The sequence below is a fragment of the Lepus europaeus genome, chromosome 14 (assembly GCF_033115175.1).
Source record: "Lepus europaeus isolate LE1 chromosome 14, mLepTim1.pri, whole genome shotgun sequence".
NCBI classification, from domain to species: domain Eukaryota; kingdom Metazoa; phylum Chordata; class Mammalia; order Lagomorpha; family Leporidae; genus Lepus; species Lepus europaeus.
The window spans coordinates 76456328-76479377 of NC_084840.1; the positions used below are offsets into that span (position 1 = coordinate 76456328).

The window sequence follows — 23050 nt, forward strand, 5'->3', positions numbered from 1 at the left end:
ACTCAGCCCAACTTCCAAAGTGACCACTGCAGCTGAGGGGACGGCCAAGAAGGGTCAGCAACATTGAAGGCAGAACTGTAAATTTCTTGTTAGAGATGCCCCCTGCCTTTACCTGGCCAGCTCTCCTCCCAGGCCAGCTAAGTAATGAATCAACACAGTGCCTTCCCCTAGGAGGTTCACACCTCCCTTAGAATGTACCCCATGTGAAGAGATAGATGGGTCTGGGCCTCTTAACTTACAAGGCCTAAAGCCCACCAGATTATTACCAAGCCCCTTCTGTCAGGTTCTATTTGCCTCTCAATCAGAAAACTTAATTGTAGCTTAGACAGCACCTTTCTTAGCTCCTCTAATAATGACTCTGTCCTTTGTTCTAGACCCTGTCTAGCGCACTTGGGCCTCATTCCTTCGTAATCATAACCTCTACTCTACCACCAATGGCTCTACTCCCAACCTGTGTGTACTGATGGTCCTCTTCCCCACTTCGTGCTGTATAATTGTTCAGCCCTGGTTAATGCCACTCTTAGGATCATTGGTTACTATCCTCACCCTGTCTTTTATGACCTTGTCTAAATATGATCAGAGTCGGCAAACTTGGAAGGCTTCCATAGCCTTGGCAACTCATGACGAGAGCCTAGGGTGGTCACTGATGCCATCAACTAGAGTGTCAATTTGTTGGGTCAACAACAGGAGTCACTGTGCACTTGCTCCTCATGTGGGATCTCTGTCCTTAATATGCTGTACATTGTGATTTAATGCTATAACTAGTACTCAAACAGTATGTTTCAGTTTGTGTTTCTATGTGGGTGCAAACTGTTGAAATCTTTACTTAATATATACTAAATTGATCTTCTGTATATGAAGAGAATTGAAAATGAATCTTGATGTGAATGGAAGGGGAGAGAGAGCAGGAGAGGGGAGGGTTGCAGGTGGGAGGGAAGTTATGGGAGGGGGAAACCATTATAATCCATAAGCTGTACATTGGAAATTTATATTCATTAAATAAAAGTTAAAAAAATAACATAAAAAATAAAAGAAAGAAGGGATTTTATGCACTGATGTGGAAGGATCTCCAGGATACTTCATTAAGTGGAAGCGAAGTACAGAACAGTAAAAATAAAACCAGTGTCCAGCTCATTTAGCCCCCGAGTGCTTGTTTCCAGACTGCCTCTCTGGAAGCGTGCCCTGAAACCTGGGAACAGGCGTTGCTTCCTTTCTACAAGATAATTTTTAGTCACAACTGAGAATTTTTTTAACTATCTTTCTAACTTTTTAAATATGTATATTTTATCTGTAATTGCTTTTGAAGTCTTCGTCGTTAAAGATTTATTTATTTATTTGAAAGGCAGAGTTACAGAGAAAGAGAGGGAGAGACATACATAGAAAGAGAAAAATTTTCCCAAATGACTGCAACAGCTGGTTCTGAGCCAGGCCAAAGACAGGAGCCTGCAATTCATCTGGGTCTCTGTCTACCCACGTGGGTGGCAGGGGCCCACGTACTTGAGCCATCTTCTGCCGCTTTCCCAGGCGCATTAACAGAGAGCTGGACTAGAAGTGAAATAGCGGGGGTGGGGGCCAGCACCGGCCCCTCCATTCCCCTTCTTCCTCCTGTTGTCTTCTCTGAACTTTCTTCTCCTCCCTTCTTCTTTTCCTATTCTTCTTACAAACACTTCCCGTTTTCCTCCTTATCGTCACTTGTCTGTCCCCTCTCTTTTTCTCCTAGCCTTAACGCTGCACATGTCTTCTGTAGGAGGAAGCACTTTATTGTGAGAAAAGTGGGGGTCCCTCTGTAAAGCTTAGGGTGCCCCTGTCCTGTGGGAGATGAATGCGGCTGCTGGCAGAAACATGGAGTAAGTGTGGCAACAGTGGGCCCGGGCAGTTTCCTGGACAAGAGTCCTGCATTGCCGAGCAGAAGTGAAGCAGGAGGCCCTTTCTGTGGTACAGCAACTGTCTGGTGTCAACGTCACTAGCATGACAGGGAGAAGCAAGCAGTATGGACATAAGATGTCATGACAAACGAAGCTGTCCATTACCAAGATACCACAGAACGTAGCTGTTTGGATGGAGGCACTTCTGAGGGTGGAGGTGATGCTGGGCGGCAGGCCTAGAGCAGGACTGTTCAGCCTGCTGGCTCTGGGGTCATCCCAAGCATAAGCACGCCAGACAAAGGAGAGTGAGTACGTACCAGTGACATCTCTGGAACTGTAGGGATAAGCACCTGCAGAGGAGAGAGAACAGCCGAGTCAGGGCTGCAGTCCTTAAGGCACTAGTTTCTCATGGAGCCCAAGAAATTCGGGAAATCTTGGCTCCCATCTTCGAACCTTGGGAGACCCACCAGTAGCATCACCAAAATCATTTCAGTAAAGAACACGCAGGAAACTCACTGAGGTGCTGGGACATCCTTCCGAATTGGGCAGGACCTAAAGCAGGCCCAGAATCCCAAGAGCTTCTCTACCCACAGACAATGGCTCCAGATGGCAGAATGTGTCCATCGCCCTCCCATGGGGTCCAGTTCAGATGGGTGTTCAGAGCTTTGCCATGGGCTCTGCTGGGCAGCTCAATAAGGTTGGCCACATCGCACTGTGGAGGTGGATTTTTCTTTTCCAGTTTTCCCAGCTGGACTAAGCCAGGCAGAAAGTATGCGCCACAGAGAACAGAAACCAGGCAAAGGAGGCTGTGGCAGGTGCAGAAGGCAGCAAGGCCACTAGGTCAGTGGTGACTCCGGACTGAACGGTGCAAGATCCCTACCCAAATCTCAGAAGCAGTACGTGGGGAACCGGCCTCTGCTCAGGCAAAGCTAGTGCTAACCTGTTGTCTCGTGGAAGATGGAGGGCGTGGGTTCCAAGGTCTTTGTTGTTGTCTGAGATGGGGCTTGGGAGGACTCATGACTGCCTATCCCTGTGGTTCCTGTGGAAGGTGACGTGGATGGCATCAGCTGGGAGCCTGGTACAATAGCTGTCCCTGTGGCCACTGTGGTGTCTGACTCGGGAGAGAATGTGGCCGGGCCTGCAGGAGATTTCAAGATGGTGAGAACACAAGTATTTAGACTGGTGTCTTCTGAGTTCCAGCAGAGGGTGGGTCTCAGGACACACTCCAGGGAGCCCACCCCCGCCAGCCCTGCCCCAGCATAATGCCCCCCTTCGGTGGTGACACATCCAAGTTGATGGGGCTTATCATTACTTATCATGGTGCATATACAGGAAAAACCCTAAAGAGCTGCATATTCAAGCTTGCTGCCTGGAGAAGACATTCACATGCTCAAAGATGTAGCTCAACAACACAAGGCAGGCTGGCGTTGTGACATAGCGTGCAAAGCTGCCGTCTGCATCCCACATAGGCACCTGTTGCAGTCCCAGATGCTCCACTTCTGATCCAGCTCCCTGCTAACAGGCCTGGGAAAACAGAAGAAGGAGGCCCAAGTCCTTGGGCTGCTGCACCCATGTGGGAGACCCATATGCAGCCCCTGGCTCCTGGCTTTGGCCTGGCCCAGCCCTGTCCCTTGTGGCCATTTGGGGAGTGAGCCAGCGGATGGAAGATCTCTTAGCACTCTCCCTCTCTCTCTCTGTCTCGCTCTGTCTCTGCCTTGTCCTCTCTGTTAAATAAATAAATCTTAAACACACACACACACAGACACACACACACAAGGGTGCTGTGTTTGCCAAAAAGCTAAGATTCTGGTTTTCTTTTTTACATGTTGGCAAACACTTTTTAAAATTTGGGGAAGCCTGGCCGGTGCCACGGCTCAATAGGATAATCCTCCACCTTGCGGCGCCAGCACACCGGGTTCTAGTCCCGGTCGGGGTGCTGGATTCTGTCCCGGTTGCCCCTCTTCCAGGCCAGCTCTCTGCTGTGGCCAGGGAGTGCAGTGGAGGATGGCCCAAGTGCTTGGACCCTACACCCCATGGGAGACCAGGAGAAACACCTGGCTCCTGCCTTCAGATCAGTGCAGTGTGCCGGCCACAGCGCGCCTGCCATGGCGGCCATTGGAGGGTGAACCAATGGCAAAGGAAGACCTTTCTCTCTGTCTCTCTCTCTCTCTCACTGTCCACTGTGCCTGTCAAAAAAAAAAAAAGGAAATATGGGGAAGCCTGAGATTTGGCTTGTCTGATCTCAGTGGTGTGTATTTGAGGGGTATATCCTGATTTAGCTTCAGTCTCAGGGAGGGAGACTGCCTTGCCCCTTCTTGGCGGATGGCTGCCCCTACACTGTTAAGTAAGGTGTGGCATAGCTGTTTCCTATCTTGTCTCCATGGCAACTGGGTCTTCTAACAGATACAGAACTTAGAAAATACAGCCTTAGAGCAAAGCACCTGGTGAGGCCAAGCGTCACAATGCTCTTGACACGCGACTGCAGCCTGTGTCCCTGTCCTCTCCCAGCCACCTACGTGGTGAGAGGTCCCCTACAATTAACCCTTCGTTACGGCCTCACATGCCCCTCACCTTACTCAAGCTGTCAGCACGCCAGGGTCCCCCGCATCTAGAGTCCCCCCCAGACCGAGCATTCACATCCAAGCATACGCTCACATCAGTCTGTATCAAATGTTACTCTCTCACAGCCAAGCTTTCAGCCACACAGTTCGGCCTCAGCAAAGGACATCTGACCAAGTGACTGGGACACAGATGCAAGGCTCGGAGAGGTGACTTGGTGATTATCTGATGTATTGGGCAAATCAAAAAGTGACTCTGTTTGCTCCCAATTATAAAACTATCGGGTTCCCTGAGCCCAGGTTTCTCCTCCCAGAATGTAACCCACTGGACATCTGGGCATCTATTCAGGCCTATCCATGTTGCTTCTGTGAGAAACAAAGAAATTGATGCAAACATGCTAATGATCCTGCTGCTTGCTATGCCACGTATAAATGAGCCACATTGTCTCTTCTCCAGGAGTACTATGTTTTCTGCCAGCACCCATAAAATGGTGGCAGGCTAACGTGGTACAAACGAGACCACATCTCAGGCTGTTTCTGGTTTGTGATAAGGATAAGTGTCTACAACTAAGCATAAGTTGATATATTAACAGAGAGCTTTAAACCACTATTCATTGTGCACATACGGAATCTAGACATCAAGCAACTCTGATTTTAAAAAGAAAATTACAGCCACTATAAATCCTGACTCCTGCCCTTAACAAAGTCTGTTCTGTTACCTAAGTTGGCAGCAGAACAGCAGCAGTTGTCCAGGAATGTTCAGGATTCGGGTGGGGAGCTGGGTGGTAGTAGGGAATGGAATCTTTAAAAAGTTTCCTGAGTTCCTACCTTTTCCAGAAGGGGAGGGGCTCTCTGGCTGTGGGGTCACCCTTGCCGTCACTACGGTGGAGGGTGGCACTGGCCTTTGGTGAGTCAGGGAAGGGTCTCCTAGAGAGAGGATAACCACATGGCATTTACAATCCTGAGGGTGGAACTTGGGGGTGGCTTCAGAACTGGATATACATTGTGAAAACACGTAAATATACCATGGAGATATCGAACTTCCTAAGTCGGATTCAAAGTTCAGGAAATAAACAGCAATGTTTTCCAATCCAAATACAAAGACAGATAGCAAACTTTATTTATTTTTTTAAGATTTATTTTATTTATTTGAAAGGCAGAGTTAGACAGAGAGGGAGAGGAAAACAGAGAGAGTTCTTCCATCTGCTGGTTCACTCCCCAAATGACCACAATGGCCAGAGCTGGGCCAGATCAAAGCCTGAAGCCAGGAGCTGTCTCTGAGTCTCCCATGGGGGTGGAGGGACCCAAGGACTTTGGCCATCTTCCACTGCTTCCACAGGCACATTAGCAGGGAGCTGGCTCAGAAGTAGAACAGCCGGGACTTGAACTGACACCCATATGGCATGCCAGCATTACAGGTAGCAGCTTTAACCCAGTATGCCACAGTGCCAACCCCAGCAAACTTTATTTGTAGCATTTCCAAAAAATACTGCACAAGTAAGGCATCAAAGTTATTTTTGGCTGGAACAGTATTAATGATGTTAACTCAGTTTTACAATATTGGATTTTCATGGGACAGTAAACAATTACTCAATAGATTCTGTTTGTTTAGAATGGAAAATCAGGGGCCAGTGTTGTGGCATAGCAGGTAAAGCCACTACCTGCGATGGCGATATCCCATATGGCCGCCAGTTCAAGTCCCTGCTGCTCCACTTCTGATGTAGCTCCCTGCTGATGCACCTAAGAAAGCAGTGGAAGATGGCCCAGGTGCTTGGACCCCTGCACCCATATAGGAGACCCAGAAAAAGCTCCTGGTTCCTAGCTTTGGTCTCACTCAGCCTCAGCCATTGCACCCATTTGGGGAGTGAACCAGCAGAGGGAAAATCTATCTCTCTCTTTGTGTGTGTGTGTGTATCTTCTGCTCTCTGTGTAACTGACTTTCAAATAAATAAATACATTTTTTAAAAAAAGCAGAAAAGAAGAAAATTGGAGACTGCACTGTGGCTCACTTGGTTAATCCTCTGCCTGTGGCACTGGCATCCCATATGGGTGCCGGGTTCTAGTCCCGGTTGCTCCTCTTCCAGTCCAGTTCTCTGCTGTGGCCCGGGAGGGCAGTGGAGGATGGCCCAGGTGCTTGGGCCCCTGCACCCGCATGGGAGACCAGGAAGAAGCACCTGGCTCCTGGCTTCGATTCAGCGCAGTGCTGGCCGAGCGGCCATTTTGGGGAGTGAACCAACGGAAGGAAGACCTTTCTCTCTGTCTCTCTCTCTCTCACTGTCTATAATTCTACCTGTCAAATTAAAAAAAAAAAGAAATCATTCAAAGCACAAGAGGCTGGGAAAAACAATGATTGAAGGGAGTTGGTGGTAAAAAGATGGAGGAAGCTCTGAATTAGGAGAAACCTAACTGGGAGTGAGAACATGCGCCATTAGTCTGCGAAAATAAAGTTTCATAAAAGTGGAATTACTGTAGCCTTAGGAAAAGACTCAAGAAAAAAACTGCAGAGGAAACGCTTCCGGATCTAGTGGATGTGACACAGAGGATCTACAGAGAGCCCACTGCGTGGAAACCCAACTGCGGGAACCGAGCCGCAGAGTCTCACCAGCGCGGGAACCAGAGGTAAGACAAAAGCCTCAGAAACTCTCCTCCTCCCGCCTCCGCCTGCAGCTCTGCCGCGGCGGCGGCGGCGGCAGCGGTGGCAGCGTCCCAAGTGCCTCTCTCCACGGTCCCAGTCCCGGGGAGCGCGCGCAGGCACTACAGCGGTGGCGGCGGCGGCGATCATGTGGCCCGGCTGGCCCTAGGCGACAGCGCCTAGAGAGGAAGATCACAGGAGAAGCGCCAGGTGGAGCCTTGGATCACCAGCTGAGACAAGGCCTCAGGAAAAGATTCAAGAAAAAAACTGCAGAAGAAACGCTTCCAGATCTAGTGGATGTGACACAGAGGACCTACAAGGAGCCCACCGCGTGGAAAACCAACTGCGGGAGACGAGCCGCAAAATCTACCCAGCGCAGGAACCAATGGGAGCCATTCGGAATTACTTCCCAACTGAGTCAAAAAAAAAAAAAAATAGAGAGAGAGAGAGAGAGAGAGATCCAGCAAGGAGCAAGGAGAGTCACTTTTTGCAAAGCCTCAAACCTGAAGAATCAAGCAGAGCTCACTGGCCACACCCACAACAGCCTCTAAGGATCCATCAAAGCAGACAGCCCACCTAGAGGCATAGTATAACGAGAAAAAAACACCACAGCAAAAAAAAAAAAAAAAACATAAATTATCTCCAACATGCCAAACAACAAACGTAGAAGCAGAGTTAACAAGAGCAAGGAAGACACTATGATGCCCCCAAATGAACAAGACCCCCCAGTCCAAGATTATGAAGATGAAGAGATAGAGGAAATGCAAGAAGCGGATCTCAAAAAACTGATAAGAACATTAAGAAGTTCTCAAAAACAAATTCTTGAACTACAGAAATCCTTAATGGACAAGATAGAAAATCTCTCTCATGAAAATGAAATATTAAGGAGGAATCAAAATGAAATGAAACAACTAGTAGAACAAGAAACTGTGATAGTGACAAGAAACCATAATGAAATGAAGAACTCAATAGATCAAATGACAAACAATTAGAAGCCTCAAAAAAAGAATGGGTGAAGCAGAAGAGAGAATATCGGAATTAGAAGACAGAGAACAGGAAAGGAAACAATCAAATCAAAGAAAAGAAGAAGAAATTAGAAATCTAAAAAAGATTGTCAGGAATCTACAGGATACTCTTAAAAAACCCAACATTCGGGTTCTAGGAGTACCTGAAGGCATGGAGAGAGAGAAAGGATTAGAAGGCCTTTTTAGTGAGATACTAGCAGAAAATTTCCCAGGTTTGGAGAAAGACAGAGACATCCTAATACAGGAAGCTCATAGAACCCTAATAAACATGACCAAAAGAGATCCTCACCACGACACGTCGTAATCAAACTCACCACAGTGAAACACAAAGAAAAGATCCTAAAATGTGCAAGAGAGAAACGCCAGATTACTCTCAGAGGATCTCCAATTCGACTCACAGCTGACTTCTCTTCGGAAGCATTTCCGCTGACATCTGGTACCAGACAGGAATGCCCTCTCTCACCACTGCTATTCAATATAGTTCTGGAAGTTTTGGCCAGAGATATTAGGCAAGAAAAAGAAATTAAAGGGATACAAATCGGGAAGGACGAACTCAAACTATCCCTCTTTGCAGATGATATGATTCTTTATTTAGGGGACCCAAAGAACTCTACTAAGAGACTACTGGAACTCATCGAAGAGTTTGGCAAAGTAGCAGGATATAAAATCAATCCACAAAAATCAACAGCCTTTGTATACACAGGCAATGCCACGGCTGAGGAAGAACTTCTAAGATCAATCCCATTCTCAATAGCTACAAAAACAATCAAATACCTTGGAATAAACTTAACCAAGGATGTTAAAGATCTCTACGATGAAAACTACAAAACCTTAAAGAAAGAAATAGAAGAGGATACCAAAAAATGGAGAAATCTTCCATGCTCATGGATTGGAAGAATCAATATCATCAAAATGTCTATTCTCCCAAAAGCAATTTATACATTCAATGCAATACCCATCAAGATCCCGAAGACCTTCTTCTCAGATCTGGAAAAAATGATGCTGAAATTCATATGGAGACACAGAAGACCTCGAATAGCCAAAGCAATCCTGTACAACAAAAACAAAGCCGGAGGCATCACAATACCTGATTTCAGGACATACTACAGGGCAGTTGTTATCAAAACAGCATGGTACTGGTACAGAAACAGATGGATAGACCAATGGAACAGAATAGAAACACCAGAAATCAATCCAAACATCTACAGCCAACTTATATTTGACCAAAGATCCAAATCTAATCCCTGGAATAAGGACAGTCTATTCAATAAATGGTGCTGGGAAAATTGGATTTCCACGTGCAGAAGTATGAAGCAAGACCCATACCTATCACCTTACACAAAAATTCACTCAACGTGGATTAAAGACTTAAATCTATGACCTGAAACCATCAAATTATTAGAGAGCATTGGAGAAACCCTGCAAGATATAGGCACAGGCAAAGACTTCCTGGAAAATACTCCAACAGCACAGGCAGTCAAAACCAAAATTAACATTTGGGATTGCATCAAATTGAGAAGTTTCTGTACTTCAAAAGAAACAGTCAGGAAAATGAAGAGGCAACCAACAGAATGGGAAAAAATATTCGCAAACTATACTACAGATAAAGGATTGATAACCAGAATCTACAAAGAAATCAAGAAAATCCACAACAACAAAACAAACAACCCACTTAAGAGATGGGCCAAGGACCTCAATAGATATTTTTCGAAAGAGGAAATCCAAATGGCCAACAGACACATGAAAAAATGTTCAAGATCACTAGCAATCAGAGAAATGCAAATCAAAACCACAATGAGGTTCCATCTCATCCCGGTGAGAATGGCTCACATCCAGAAATCTACCAACAATAGATGCTGGAGAGGATGTGGGGAAAAAGGGACACTAACCCACTGTTGGTGGGAATGCAAACTGGTTAAGCCACTATGGAAGTCAGTCTGGAGATTCCTCAGAAACCTGAACATAACCCTACCATACAACCCAGCCATCCCACTCCTTGGAATTTACCAAAAGGAAATTAATTTGGCTAATATAAAAGCCATCTGCACATTAATGTTTATTGCAGCTCAATTCACAATAGCTAAGACCTGGAACCAACCCAAATGCCCATCAACAGTAGACTGGATAAAGAAATTATGGGACATGTACTCCATAGAATACTATACAGCAGTAAGAAACAACGAAACCCAGTCATTTGCAACAAGATGGAGCAATCTGGAAAACATCATGCTGAGTGAATTAAGCCAGTCCCAAAGAGAAAAATATCATTTGTTTACCCTGATTGGTGACAACTGAGCGCCAAAGGGGAAACCTGTTAAGTGAAATGGACACTATAAGCAACAATGAACTGATCAGCTCCTGTCCTGACTTTAGATGTACAATGTAATACTTTATCCTTTTTAGTATTTGTTGTTGTTGTTGTTGTTCTAGTACTAGTGGTTGAACTCTGTAATTAACACACAATTATTCTTAGGTGTTTAAATTTTAACTGAAAAGTGATCCCTGTTAAATCTAAGAGTGGAAAAAGAGAGGGAGGAGATGAACAATTTGGAACATGCTCAATCAGACTTGCCCCAAATGGTGGAGTTAGAAATGTGCCAGGGGATTCCAACACAATCCCATCAAGATGGCATGTACCAATGCCATCGCACTAGTCCAAGTGATCAATTTCAGCTCACAATTGATAGCTCTGATAGGTCTAAGAGTCAAAGAGATCACACAAGACAAGTATCTGCTAATACTAACTGATAGAATCAAAAAGGGAGAGAAAGATCCAACATGGGAAGCAGGATACACAGCAGACTCATAGAATGGCAGATGTCCTAAACAACACTCTGGCCTCAGAATCAGCCCTTAAGGCATTCGGATCTGGCTGAAGAGCCCATGAGAGTATAGCAGGCATGGAAAGCCAAGATATCATGGAAAAAAAAAAAAGACCTAAATGAATGATCTCTGTGAGTGAGATCCCAGTGGAAAGAACGGGGCCATCAAAAAAGGAGGTACCCTTCTCCGAAGGGAGGAGAGAACTTCCACTTTGACTATGACCCTATCGGAATAAGATCAAAGTCAGCGAACTCTAAAGGCTTCCATAGCCCTGGCAACTCATGACTAGAGCCTAGGGAGATTACTGACGCCATGAACAGGAGTGTCAAATTGTTAAATCAGCAACAGGAGTCACTGTGTACTTACACCCCATGTGGGATCTGTCCCTAATGTGTCGTCTAAAGCGAAGTGATGCTATAACTAGTACTGAAACAGTATTTTTATACTTTGCGTTTCTGTGTGGGCACAAACTGATGAGGTCTTTACTAATTATATACTGAATTGATCTTCTGTATATAAAGAGAATTGGAAATGAAAAAAAAACAACCTGGTGTTAAAATGGAAATGGCATAGAAAATTTATTAATTTGAAAAATAATTATGTAGGATCTCTGTCTTTAATGTGCTGTACATTGCTATTTAATGCTATAATTAGTAATCCAATGGTAGTTTTTTCACTTTATGTTGCTATATGGGCAAAATGTTGAAATCTTTACCTAATATATACCAAACTGATCTTCTGCATATAAAGAGAATTGAAAATGAATCTTTACATGAATGGAAGGGGAAAGGGAGCGGGAAAGGGGAGGGTTGTGGGCGGGAGGGAAGTTATGGGAGGGGGGGAAGTCATTGTAACCCATAAGCTATACTTTGGAAATTTATATTCATTAAATAAAAGTTTAATAAGAAAAAAAAAAAAGAAACCTAACTGGACTGCAAGGTGTCTTCTTCCCTTCCCATCTGCCTGGTTCAGAGCCTACAGCTCCACTCCTTAGTAGATTCATTCACCCAGATGACACGGAGCTTTACGGGAATGTAACTTTCCTTACAGTGGAAAGGCCCTTATTTTTGTCCTTGAATTACAGGTTCCAGTGGGTCCCAGGACAGGAGAGTCAGAGATCCACTCGGGGTTCCCACAGTTGCTGGCCACTCCCAGCCTTGCCTGGCTCCTCTCTTCAGTTCTACCCAGTGCCACAGGGAGCTTTACTCCTCAGCTGTATGATTCCTCCTTCCCCTCCCTGTGACTTCTGTTCTGAAGAGAAGGATGGGGAGAAGGGCTATCTACCACTACGAATCCCATGAGATTTTTTTTTTGAGGAATCCTCCAGCAGAGTGAGTTCCCTATGGGACAGTCCCCTCCCAGCCCCTGCCCCATACAGGAGTTCAGAATCCTGGCCAATGTTATACAAATTTGAGAAAGCATCTAGCTGGACAGAGCCAAGACTTATTAAGTCAGGACATGGGTCAATCTTTACTTTTCTAGAGGAGGGGAAGTGGGGAGTAGAAGTGGGCTTAGTATTCCTGGAAATAGCACCTAGTGGCTTCCACCTCAACAGCTTTTGGCTTCTTTTAGGATGTCTGTGCAGTTGTAGACCGTTTTAGGGGAAAACCTGAGAACTCTAAGATACCACACACAGTGACTAAGCTAAGGGAGACATTGCTGCGCAGGTCTGTTCCAGGCCTTGGGACTGAGCAGTAATGGGGAAAACATTTCCCTGCAGTCTGCTTCCGTGGGGAAAATAAAAAAATAAAATAAAATAAAACTCCCTTGTAAGCACGTATCCTTTCTGTAACCCAAATCCTTGCTACCATAAATCTCAAAGCAAGCATTCCCAGTAGTGTCAGTTCATATTTACCACCGAATTCCACTGAATCCTCACACAACCTGCAGTGTGAACATGGGGTTCACTTCCTAGAAGACCATCCAGAGCTCCATAGATTAAGGGCCCTCCCTGAGACCTCACAGATAGTAAATGGCAGAGCCAAGAAGTGAACCCAGAATTGAGTGAACCAAACACCCATGTTTCTACAACTAAAGAAGGTGTTTTTCAGTGTCCCATTGGTGTTTAGCCTCCGACTTCAACACAGAGAAGTGTGTTGGCCCTGAGATGGACGCATCTGGCCCCCATACTGCATCTCTGCTCTTTGTGTGGCCTTGGCGGGGTGAAGAAGGACAAGTTTAGGAACCGGATACTTACTGATGCACTTGAGATTGGGAGTTGTCCAGTAGGCAATGTTTGTGGTTTTGTTAAACACACACTCCGTCAGGCTGGATGTCCCCGCTTTACGCTTGAAACCTGGGTTACAAGTATACCGCTCCCTGGAGCTCAGGTTGTAACTCTTGACCCGGATGGCTGCATGTTCAACAGATGTGGGCATGGGGCATGTGACACCTGTAGAAGTGCAGATGAGAAGGAACAGATAAGATTTCAGCTTGCCAAGAGCAGATCTCCAGGTACAGCCAACAGTCAATAATTTGATAGCCAAGGTCAAGGCTTATCCAAGGGGCGCCTTAGGATAAACCCCAGGATCCAAGCATGTAGAAGATGTTCTGGAAGGGTATCTCACTGTCTAGAAACCTTCCAGGAGCCACCCTGCATAGCTACAGACAAGAGAGTCACCAACGAAATCCCCTCCCGATCACCCTCCAATTCCCATCCATCTCCAAATTCTCAGGATCGCCAGGGGCATCCAGCTCTCTGCACTCTGAACTAAGCCTCCGAGCCCTCTTGCTGAGCAAGAAGAGCTTTCAGATCAGTCTCCCGCGAGACTTCAATCCACGTACACAAGGCAGCCAGCAGGATCTGTCATGCACATTTGATACCATCACTCTTCCCTGGCTTTCCCCTGCTCTTATTTGGAGGATGAAGACTGACATCCTTTTTTTTTTTTTTTTTTTTTTTTTTGACAGGCAGAGAGGACAGTGAGAGAGAGAGACAGAGAGAAAGGTCTTCCTTTTCAGTTGATTCACCCCCCACTGGCCGCTGCAGCCCGCGCGCTTTGGCCGGCACATGGCGCTGATCCAAAGCCATGAGCCAGGTGCTTCTCCCGGCCTCCCATGCAGGTGCAGGGCCCAAGGACTTGGGCCATCCTCCACTGCACTCCTGGGCCACAGCAGAAAGCTGCACTGGAAGAGGAGCAACCGGGACAGAATACGGTTCCCAGACCGGGACTAGAACCCAGGGTGCTGGCGCCACAGGTGGAGGATTAACCTATTGAGCCATGGCGCCGGCCAAGACTGACATCCTTAAGAAGTCTTGGAGAGTCTGCCTGATTTGGCCCTATCTACCTCTCTACCTCTCTTCCTCCTGGCCACTCTAGTCTAGGTTTCCCCTGTGCTACTCACTATCCGTTCCCCCTGCACAACCCACACCCACCCTCCTGGCTGGTTACCTATTGCCACCCATCCTTCCCAGCTTATGGCACAAGCATTTCCCTTATTTCTTAAAAGGAGAGGTGGCAACCAACATATCAAAGCAAGGTTGTTGGCCCATGCTTGTTTAAGATGAGGTTCTATCTGATGCCAGAAAACTCCATTGTAGCTGATGTTAAAAAGCAGTTTTTCTTTAGCAACTACAAATAACTGTTATGATTTTTACTATTTTTCTCATTGATGCAACACATGTTAGGTTTTCTCACATGCAGGTGAGATGAGCAGGAATTGGTGTTTGAGGCCAAGCACCACCCTGGGTATGGAAGGGGCTACCAGTGGGTTGCTGGAGGGAGATTCCTGTGCAGTGAGGTTTTGGTGCCTGGAAAACATGTATAAATGCTGAGTCGTTCACCAGCTGAGATGCTGGCCAGAGGCCACCACTAGGCTTACCACATCAGCTGAAAAACATAAAAATCCATGGGCTGCCTATAGCTGCCTGAGAACCTGGATATTTGGTTCCAGATTGGAAAACCGCCAAAAAAAATCTCTGCTGAGCAAGCCGCTGGTGCCACAGCAGGCGGGAAGGGTGGGACTCAAACAAAAGAACTGAGCTGAAAGCATTTTTCTGTTCATGTGGGGAGACCACAGAAGAGGCCAAACACAGTGGCTGCACTGGGATGGGAAAGGACCCCTAATGGCCTCTGTGCAAACAATGGCCCATGGGCCGAGCCTGCCCGTTAACCTATGTTTGTAAATCAAGTTTTATTGGCACACGGCCTCATTCATTCATTTAAGTCGTGTTGATGCCAGCTTTCACACTGCAGTGGCAGAGTAGCTGTGGTGAACTTGGGCCGGCGCTGTGGCTCAATAGGCTAATCCTCCGCCTTGTGGCGCCGGCACACCGGGTTCTAGTCCCGGTCACTCCTCTTCCAGGCCAGCTCTCTGCTGTGGCCCGGGAGTGCAGTGGAGGATGGCCCAAGTTCTTAGGCACTGCACCCCATGGGAGACCGGGAGAAGCACCTGGCTCATGGCTTTGGATCAGCGCGGTGCACCAGCTGCAGTGGCCATTGGAGGGTGAACCAACGGTAAAGGAAGACCTTTCTCTCTGTCTCTCTCTCTCACTGTCCACTCTGCCTGCCAAAGGGAAAAAAAAAAGATGTGGTGAACTGATTTTAAAGTCTAAAATGAAATATTTATCCATTGCCCGGTCCTTTCTAGAAAAAGCGCTCATTTATGTTCTAGATAGCCTTTAAACAAATCATTGCCTTTGTAGGTAAAACCAATTGCATAGTCAATCAGCACAGATCAGGAACAGTGTACAGGAGACTGAGAGTGATACAGCCCACATAAAAATGAAAACCTCTCTGCATATCAAAATCCAACCTAAGTTAAAGACCAATGACAAAATGACAAAAAAAATTACATCTCATAGTGTACTTCCATAAGGCTCATTCTTCTCATATGTTATGAGCTCTTAAAAATCAGTAGAAAGTCCACTGACCCCATAGGAAAGCATAAAAAGATATAATAAGCAGGACATTCACAGCAGACAACAGCCCTTATAAATATGTAAAAATTTGTTCAACCTCATTCATAATCAAAGAAATGTGGGGCCAGTGCTGTGGTGTAGTGGGTAAAACTGTGGTGCTGACATCCCATATGGATGCTGGGTCAAGTCCCAGGTGCTCCACTTCTAATCCAGCTCCCTGCCAATCTGCCTGGGAAAGCACCAGAAGGTGGTCCAAGTGCTTAGGCACCCGTACCCATGTGGAGGACCTGGAAGAAGCTCCTGGCTTCTGGCTTCAGCCTGGTCCAGCTCTGGCCATTGTGGCCATTTGGGGAGTGAATTAGCAGATGGAAGATTTTTCTCCCTCAGTCTCTCTGGAACTCTGCCTTCAAAAAAATAATAAATATTTTTTTAAAAAAATGAAATAAATGTAAAATAAAAACTATCTGAAATATCACTTAACAGCTGTCAAATTAGAAGAGCTAAAAGTTCAGTCATATACTATGCCGGTCGTATGTTATGTTCATATGGCTTGCACAGCCCTACTGAGGCCATATCTTCAATCTCTTTATGGAGATTACAGATGCACCTGCTTTCTGACCTGACAGTTCTACTTCTATGACTCTGTCATACAGATTTATCTGCATGCTTGTGAACATTGTTGTGACACACCCTGTAAACTAGCAAGTCTATTTATAAGAATCTAATTTACAGATACGCTGGCATATTTGTGAAGTGAGTATGTACAGAGTTATCCGTTATCCTATCCAGTATCTGTAAATAACCTTGTGTGTAGTCAGGAGGTGACTCATCAAGCCAATTACAGTACAAACACACAATGATGTACCACCTAGCTTTGCAAAACACACTAAGAAAACCCTTTGAGCACTGAAGTGGAGAGACCGCCAGTACACAGTTAAGTTTAAAAGAAAAGATGAATGCCATGTACTGTATGCTACTAGCAGAGAAATAAAACCTTCACATAAGTGTTTTTTTGGTCTGTACATAAAGTCTCTGAAAGGATACACAAGAAACTCAGCAACAGGGCCAAGGCAGGTGAGAAAGATAAATGGGAGGCCTTTATTACTTTTGAATTTTTCGATGGTACAAGTGCTTCACCTAGTGAAAATGCATTTGGAAGTGTTTGTAATGCCCTGTTTCTTTTCATTTTTGTCAATTTACATATTTTATTTACTCAAAAAGAAGAGAGACAGAGAGAATTTCCATTGCTTGTTCACTCTTCAAATATCCACAACCATGGGCGCTGGGCGAGGCCAACACCAGAATCCTGGAACTGAATCTGAGCACCCACATGGGTGGCACGGACTCAACTACTTGAGTCAACACTGCTGCCTCCCAGTGTGCACCTTAGCAGGCAGCTGGATCAGGACCCGAACCCAGGCACTCTAAGATGGGGTACGGGCACCCTAAGCAGTGCCTTAACCACCACACCAAATGCCCTCCCTGTAAATTCTGCTTCTTCATCTGAGTTGTGCCTGTGTATTTATTATCCTTTTTTATATATGACATTCTTTATGGAGTAAAAATCAAAATGTTTACCAGTGTCCCTTTCAGACTGACCAGACAGAATAGATGTTGGTACTGATTTGGACCAGGCTGGGTGACCACCAGCTACAAATGAGAGGAAGGACCATACTGAAGAGGAAGGGCTGTGGTTCAGCCATCTGTGTGTTAAGACTGGTTAAGTATTCTAACTACTTCATAATACTAATAAAAAAAAGCTAGAGTGGATTTTAGGGTATCTTCCCACAGGAGGTCAGAAACCTGGGTTAGGCCTAGGGCAACACAGGAATAAATTATGCTAACAGTGGGTGTTTACTGTCAAATAAATGTGAGAAATGCAGACGATCCTTGAATTAGGAGTTTTTGCCTTATTCTCAGCCAGTTACAGCTGTTCAGATAAAAAAAAAAAAAGCCAAAAAAGTGTGCAAGGCCATTGGGTAGGATCTGGCCATGCTCCAGGTACATAACCCACAAGTCACTCGCAGACAACTGGAGACATGATGGAATGCACACAGCATGAAAAGTAAGATCAGTATTGTTAGGAAGAATGTTGCCAAAGTAGCCAGAGCCGGAACAACTGAAGTTTTCTTTAACCCATAAAACTGGGTTAAAAACGACCTCCTCCTCCTAATTAGAAATTGAAAGATTTCAGCAAGCTTTTCACCCCAAGATTTTCTCCGATATGACACTGAATGGTTAAACCAGTGCCCTGGTGTCCCAATGAGCATTTTCATTGGTTTCATTCCTGGGGCACCTCCGTCTAAACAGATACTCAGTGTAGCTGCAAGTAGACCATTGGTTTAGCAGCTGGATTATCTGCAGGTAAACTGCTGGTGTAGCAGCCAGTGAACATGACGCTGGTGTCAGCTGGGCAGCAGACCCTGGCTCTCAGCTTTCCTGGCTGGTCTGGAATGTGCTAGAAACCAGGCCGTCCTCATCTGGAAATCGGAGCCTGTAATGACCTGAGAGTCCCGTGAACACACGACTCCCAAATGGAGGAGGTGAGCTGGCTACATTTCCAGATTAAACGGTGTGCAAGACCTGGAAGGGGATGCATCATGGGAAATCCAGTGATCTCACTGCTCGGCCTGCCATGGTGAAGATTCCAGAGCCCAGGAGTGGGGCTCTCCATCTGTCCTGGAGAGTGTCCTCTACCTCTCCGCTGTGTGTGTTGGGGTTGCTGATTTCTTCTGCATACTTCCGACAGACCAGATTGTTGGATTTACCCAAACAACCCCGTGCCCGATTTCCAGCCATCTGAACCCTCCCTTGGCTGTGCAACATCTGGAGTCCGCGTTGCTGGCCACGGAGCCTCCCCAGCAGCTTCCTTTCTCGCTTCTCATCTGCGTCCTCTGTTTGCTCCTCTCGGTCAGAAAGCCCGAACCTCTGCCTAAATGTGGCCCAACTTTTCCTCCCTGGAGAATCTCTGGATTCGAACACTCCCCAGCTGCTGGCTTAGGTCTGGATGCCCAAGGACAAATTCCACAATCACTGGGGCAGTTATTCACCTGACTGCTGGGTTTTCACGCGTGCCTTATACCATGACCCCCATCGGGTCACCGGTCAGAATCGGCATGAGCCACACGTGACTTCAGGACTTGGCTGGAACAATCTGAAAGGTGCCTGGCAGCTTCCAACAGGCCAGCCACCAAGGGTCAGCTGTCAGATTTCCCCCTCTGATTTCAGATGTCCTCACTTGGCGGGGAGGGGGGTTTGAGGGGGGGGATTTGGCAGGCCTCACACCTGAACCCACCTAAACTACAACAGCTCAGTGGGTTGCTCACTGTAGGTTTTACCTTGATTTACCTGGTCTCGGGAGAGAAAATGCATTGTTTCACTTTTGTTTTTGTTTGTAAAGATTTATTTATTTATCTGAAAGTCAGAGTAGAGTTACAGACAGAGGGAGCGACAGAGGTAGAGAGATCTTCCATCCCTTGGTTCACTCTGCAGATGGCTGCAATGGCTAGGCCTAGACCAAGTTGAAGCCAGGATCCAGGAGCTTCATCTGGGTTTCCCACGCAGGTGCAGGGACCCAAAGATTTGAGCCATCTTCTACTGCTTTTCCAGGCCATAGTAGAGGGCTGGATCAGAAAAGGAGCAGCCAGGACTCGAACCGGGCCCATATGGGATGCTGGATCTGCAGGCAGCAGATTTACCCGCTACACCACAGCAACAGCCCCTTAGGATTATCAAATACGCAAATACACTGTTATTAACTGTAGGAACCACACTAAACAATAGACTACTAATTTGCTTTTAAATGACATCATAATTTTTTTTTTTTTGGACAGGCAGAGTGGACAGTGAGAAAGAGACAGAGAGAAAGGTCTTCCTTTTCCATTGGTTCTCCCCGCAATGGCCGCTGCGGCCGGCGCACTGCGCTTATCCGAAGGCAGGAGCCAGGTGCTTCCTCCTGGTCTCCCATGTGGGTGCAGGGCCCAAGGACCTGGGCCATCCTCCACTGTACTCCCGGGCCACAGCAGAGAGCTGGACTGGAAGAGGAGCAACCAGGACAGCATCTGGCACCCTGACTGGGACTAGAACCTGGTGTGCCGGCGCCACAGGCAGAGGATTAGCCTATTGAGCCATGGCACTGGCCCCATAAAATAATTTTTTTAACTTACTAGTTTTCTTAAAAAAACTACTAATTCCTATGAGAACGGTAACTTGATTTTTCCCTTAGAAAAGAAACCTAGCGTTTAGTCTTATCTCTTTCTCCTTTCTTTCTCTTTTCCACCCAATCTTTGAATTGTACTTTGCCTGAATCTCTTTCAAAACAGTTTTATTCATGATCTAACCCTAAGTTCAATTTTGCCAGTAGATCTTAATTTCAATTTATGCTCTGCATCTGCTCATCTCTCCTGTGTCACCTTTTTTCAGTCTTCACAGTTGTGTGCTGCTTTCAGATTCGAGACTTTTGTCAGCAACTTGGCCTGGGAAAGCAGTGGCGGATGGCCCCTGCACCCACGTGGGAGACCCAGAAGAAGCTCCTGGCTTCGGGTTGGCACAGCTCTGGCTGTTGTGGTCATCTGGGGAGGGAACCAGCTGATGGATGACCGACCAATCTCTCTCTCTCTCTCTCTCTCTCTCTCTCTCTCTCTCTCTCTCTTTCTCTCTCTCTCTCTCTCTCTGCTTCTCTGTAACTCTGCTGTCGGGGCTAGTGGCCCTGGCCCGACATGAGATGCAGCAGGCTGAGGCCATCCCTTATCTAATCCTGTTTCCTGTGCTTGGTGTTCTGAAGGCACAAGGCTTTTCGTCCCACATTCCTGCAGGCAGGATGTGACTTCTGATGAAGGTGTATGATGTTCTTTGCTCTATCAGCACAGCTTGTACCCTGATCTTTGCTACCTTGTAAACTTGTTTCGTTCCTGTGCTATGCATGATTGCACACAATGAATGTTATCTGTATGGGGCCTGGGGTATATATCCTTGTGTTTCTTGGTGCTTACGGCTGGAGGCTGAAGAGTTTCCCCAGGGACACGGCCTCCAGTCCCTCATCACCGGGCCTCCTACTTTGGCCTGGAACGCGACGAGGCAATAAACGTGGTGATGAATTGACTGAGTGCTGCGTCTCTGTGTGGTTTGCCGGGTGGCCTCCGACACTCTGCCTTTCAAATGAATCGATCAGTGCTTAGGCATTTCAATAAATGTCAATCTTAGATGCAGAGCAAGTACTACCAAGCTCAGCTCGTCAGCCCTTCTGTCAGGTATCATTGTGAGTGCATGCATGTTTAGTTAAAGAAACAACACGCTTTCCATGTTGAATAGGAAAACTTCACAGCAACTGTGCTTGCTGTGCGCATGTTGAGATACATGGTTTTCAAGTGAAAGTGAGCCTTGGCCAGACACTAAGTAAGCAATGACTGCTCTTAGTCTGTAGACTTTCTTCCCAAGTCCATCCAGGTTGTTTGAGGGGAAAGGTCTAAAGTCGTTGTTATCTCTCCTTTTCTTCTTGATAATCTACAGATACCATCAAGTTCAAGTTTCCTACAGTTGAAGGAAGAATTTTCAACCATAGAAAGGGAGGGGAAGATTAGAAGTTACACCTAATGATGTTGGAGTTGATTTGGCGTTGGGGGTATCCATATGTAATCACTTTGAGTGTGTGTGTGTATGTGTGTGTATATGTGGTATGTGGGCACTTGAATGTGCACATGGGTTCATGTGTGCCCATTCTGTCCTCTCTCAGCCCCTAGAAGCAAATCAGCAGAGAACTGGATCAGACATGGAACAACTAGAACTCAAACTGGAGGTCATGTGAGCTGCCAGTGTCACAGGCAGCAGTTTAATTTGTTGTGCCACAACACCTCCAGCCCCTTTATTCTCTTTAAATAGTTTAAATTTTTATTTATTTATTCTAATTGTATTTGAAAGGCAGACATACCAACAGAGAGATATCTTCCAGCTACTAGTTCACTCTCCAAATGTCCACAACACATAGGGCTGGGCCAGGTTGAAGCCAGGAGCCCAGAACTCAATCCAGGTCTTCCCCATAGGTGACAGGCTTCCAAGTACTTGAACCGTCATCTGCTATCTCCCATGGTATGCATTAACAGGAAACTGGATCAGAAGCAGAGGAGCTAGTACTTGAACCAGGCACCTTGATAGGGGATGCGTGTGTACCAAGTGGCAACTTAACGACTGTGCCAAACACCTGCCCTGAAGAAATTGTTTGACACATGTTTATACATGTGTTTGAAGTACAGTACCACAGCTCAGTGTACAATGATCAAATCACAACAATCAGGATCTCTACCTCCCCCTTTGTCATTTTTAGTGTTGGAAGCTTTTGGACTCTTCTAGTTAGTTTGAAATATGGCACACATTATTGTAGGCTTTGGTTACCCTACGGTGCTAATGAACACCAGAACCGGTTCCTCCTTTCTAACTGTTGCTGATTACCTACTATTCTTAACTGCCTACATGGAAACAAATACAAATGTTCTTCAATGGTTTGTGATACATTCATACAACATCACATTGCTCAGACAGGACTAGAACCCAGCACCCACATGGGATGCCGGCGCCACAGGTGGAGGATTAACCAAGTGAGCCAAGGTGCCGGCCCCTATTTATTTATTTTAAAAGTCAGAGTTACAGAGAGGGAGAGAGATCGATCTTCCATCTGCTGGTACTCTCTCTAGATGGCACAATGGCCGGAGTTGAGCCAGGCCAAAGTCAGGAGCCAGGAGCTTCATGCAAGACTCCCACGTGGATGCAGGGGCCCAAGCACTGGAGCCACCATCCACTGCTTTTCCCAGGCCATTAGCAGGGAGCTGGATGGGAAGTGGAGTATCTGGGACACAAACTGGCAGCCACATGGGATGCCGGCATTGCCAGGGGCAGCTTTATCAGCTACACCACAATGCCGGCCCCTGTGGCCCTAACTGTCAGGTTACCTTCACACAGTTAGAGTGTCTCATAGCTACACTGCAGACAATACATTTAGTCATTAGAAATCCCCTCTGTTTTTTGAAGCCTTAATCCCATCTTTTGATACTTCACTTACAGTTTGTATATAATACTCTCAAACATTGTTCCCCAGTTAGTCAAGGTAAGCAGTCTAACTTTGTTTATAATATTCCAAGCCTCTTGAAGGGGCTGCATATATTTTCCAGTTCTATGATGCTCTCACAGCTATAAGATCCACATACAACAGGTATGACATTAGTGACATTTCTGACATTAGTGGCTTATGCATACGTAGGTTGGAATGGATGCAGTAACAAAAACTGGAGTCAAAG

General features: G+C 46.2%; 1 protein-coding gene across 7 annotated transcripts in view; it reads right to left on the reverse strand.

Annotated features, from left to right (window-relative positions):
- Positions 1-23050, reverse strand: part of IL15RA (interleukin 15 receptor subunit alpha) — a 41749-nt gene that overhangs the window by 13116 nt on the left and 5583 nt on the right. For 4 of the 7 annotated variants that reach the window (XM_062210997.1, XM_062211000.1, XM_062210999.1 and 1 more), the window contains 4 exons: positions 13101-13295; positions 5252-5350; positions 2806-3003; positions 2183-2215 (listed from right to left, as the gene is read on the reverse strand). In XM_062210997.1, the coding sequence (XP_062066981.1) occupies positions 2183-2215; positions 2806-3003; positions 5252-5350; positions 13101-13295 (525 nt within the window). Of the gene's footprint in view, positions 1-2182; positions 2216-2805; positions 3004-3338; positions 3390-5251; positions 5351-13100; positions 13296-23050 lie in introns of all 7 variants that reach the window. The other 3 variants (XM_062210996.1, XM_062210998.1, XM_062211003.1) reach the window with 3 other exon arrangements.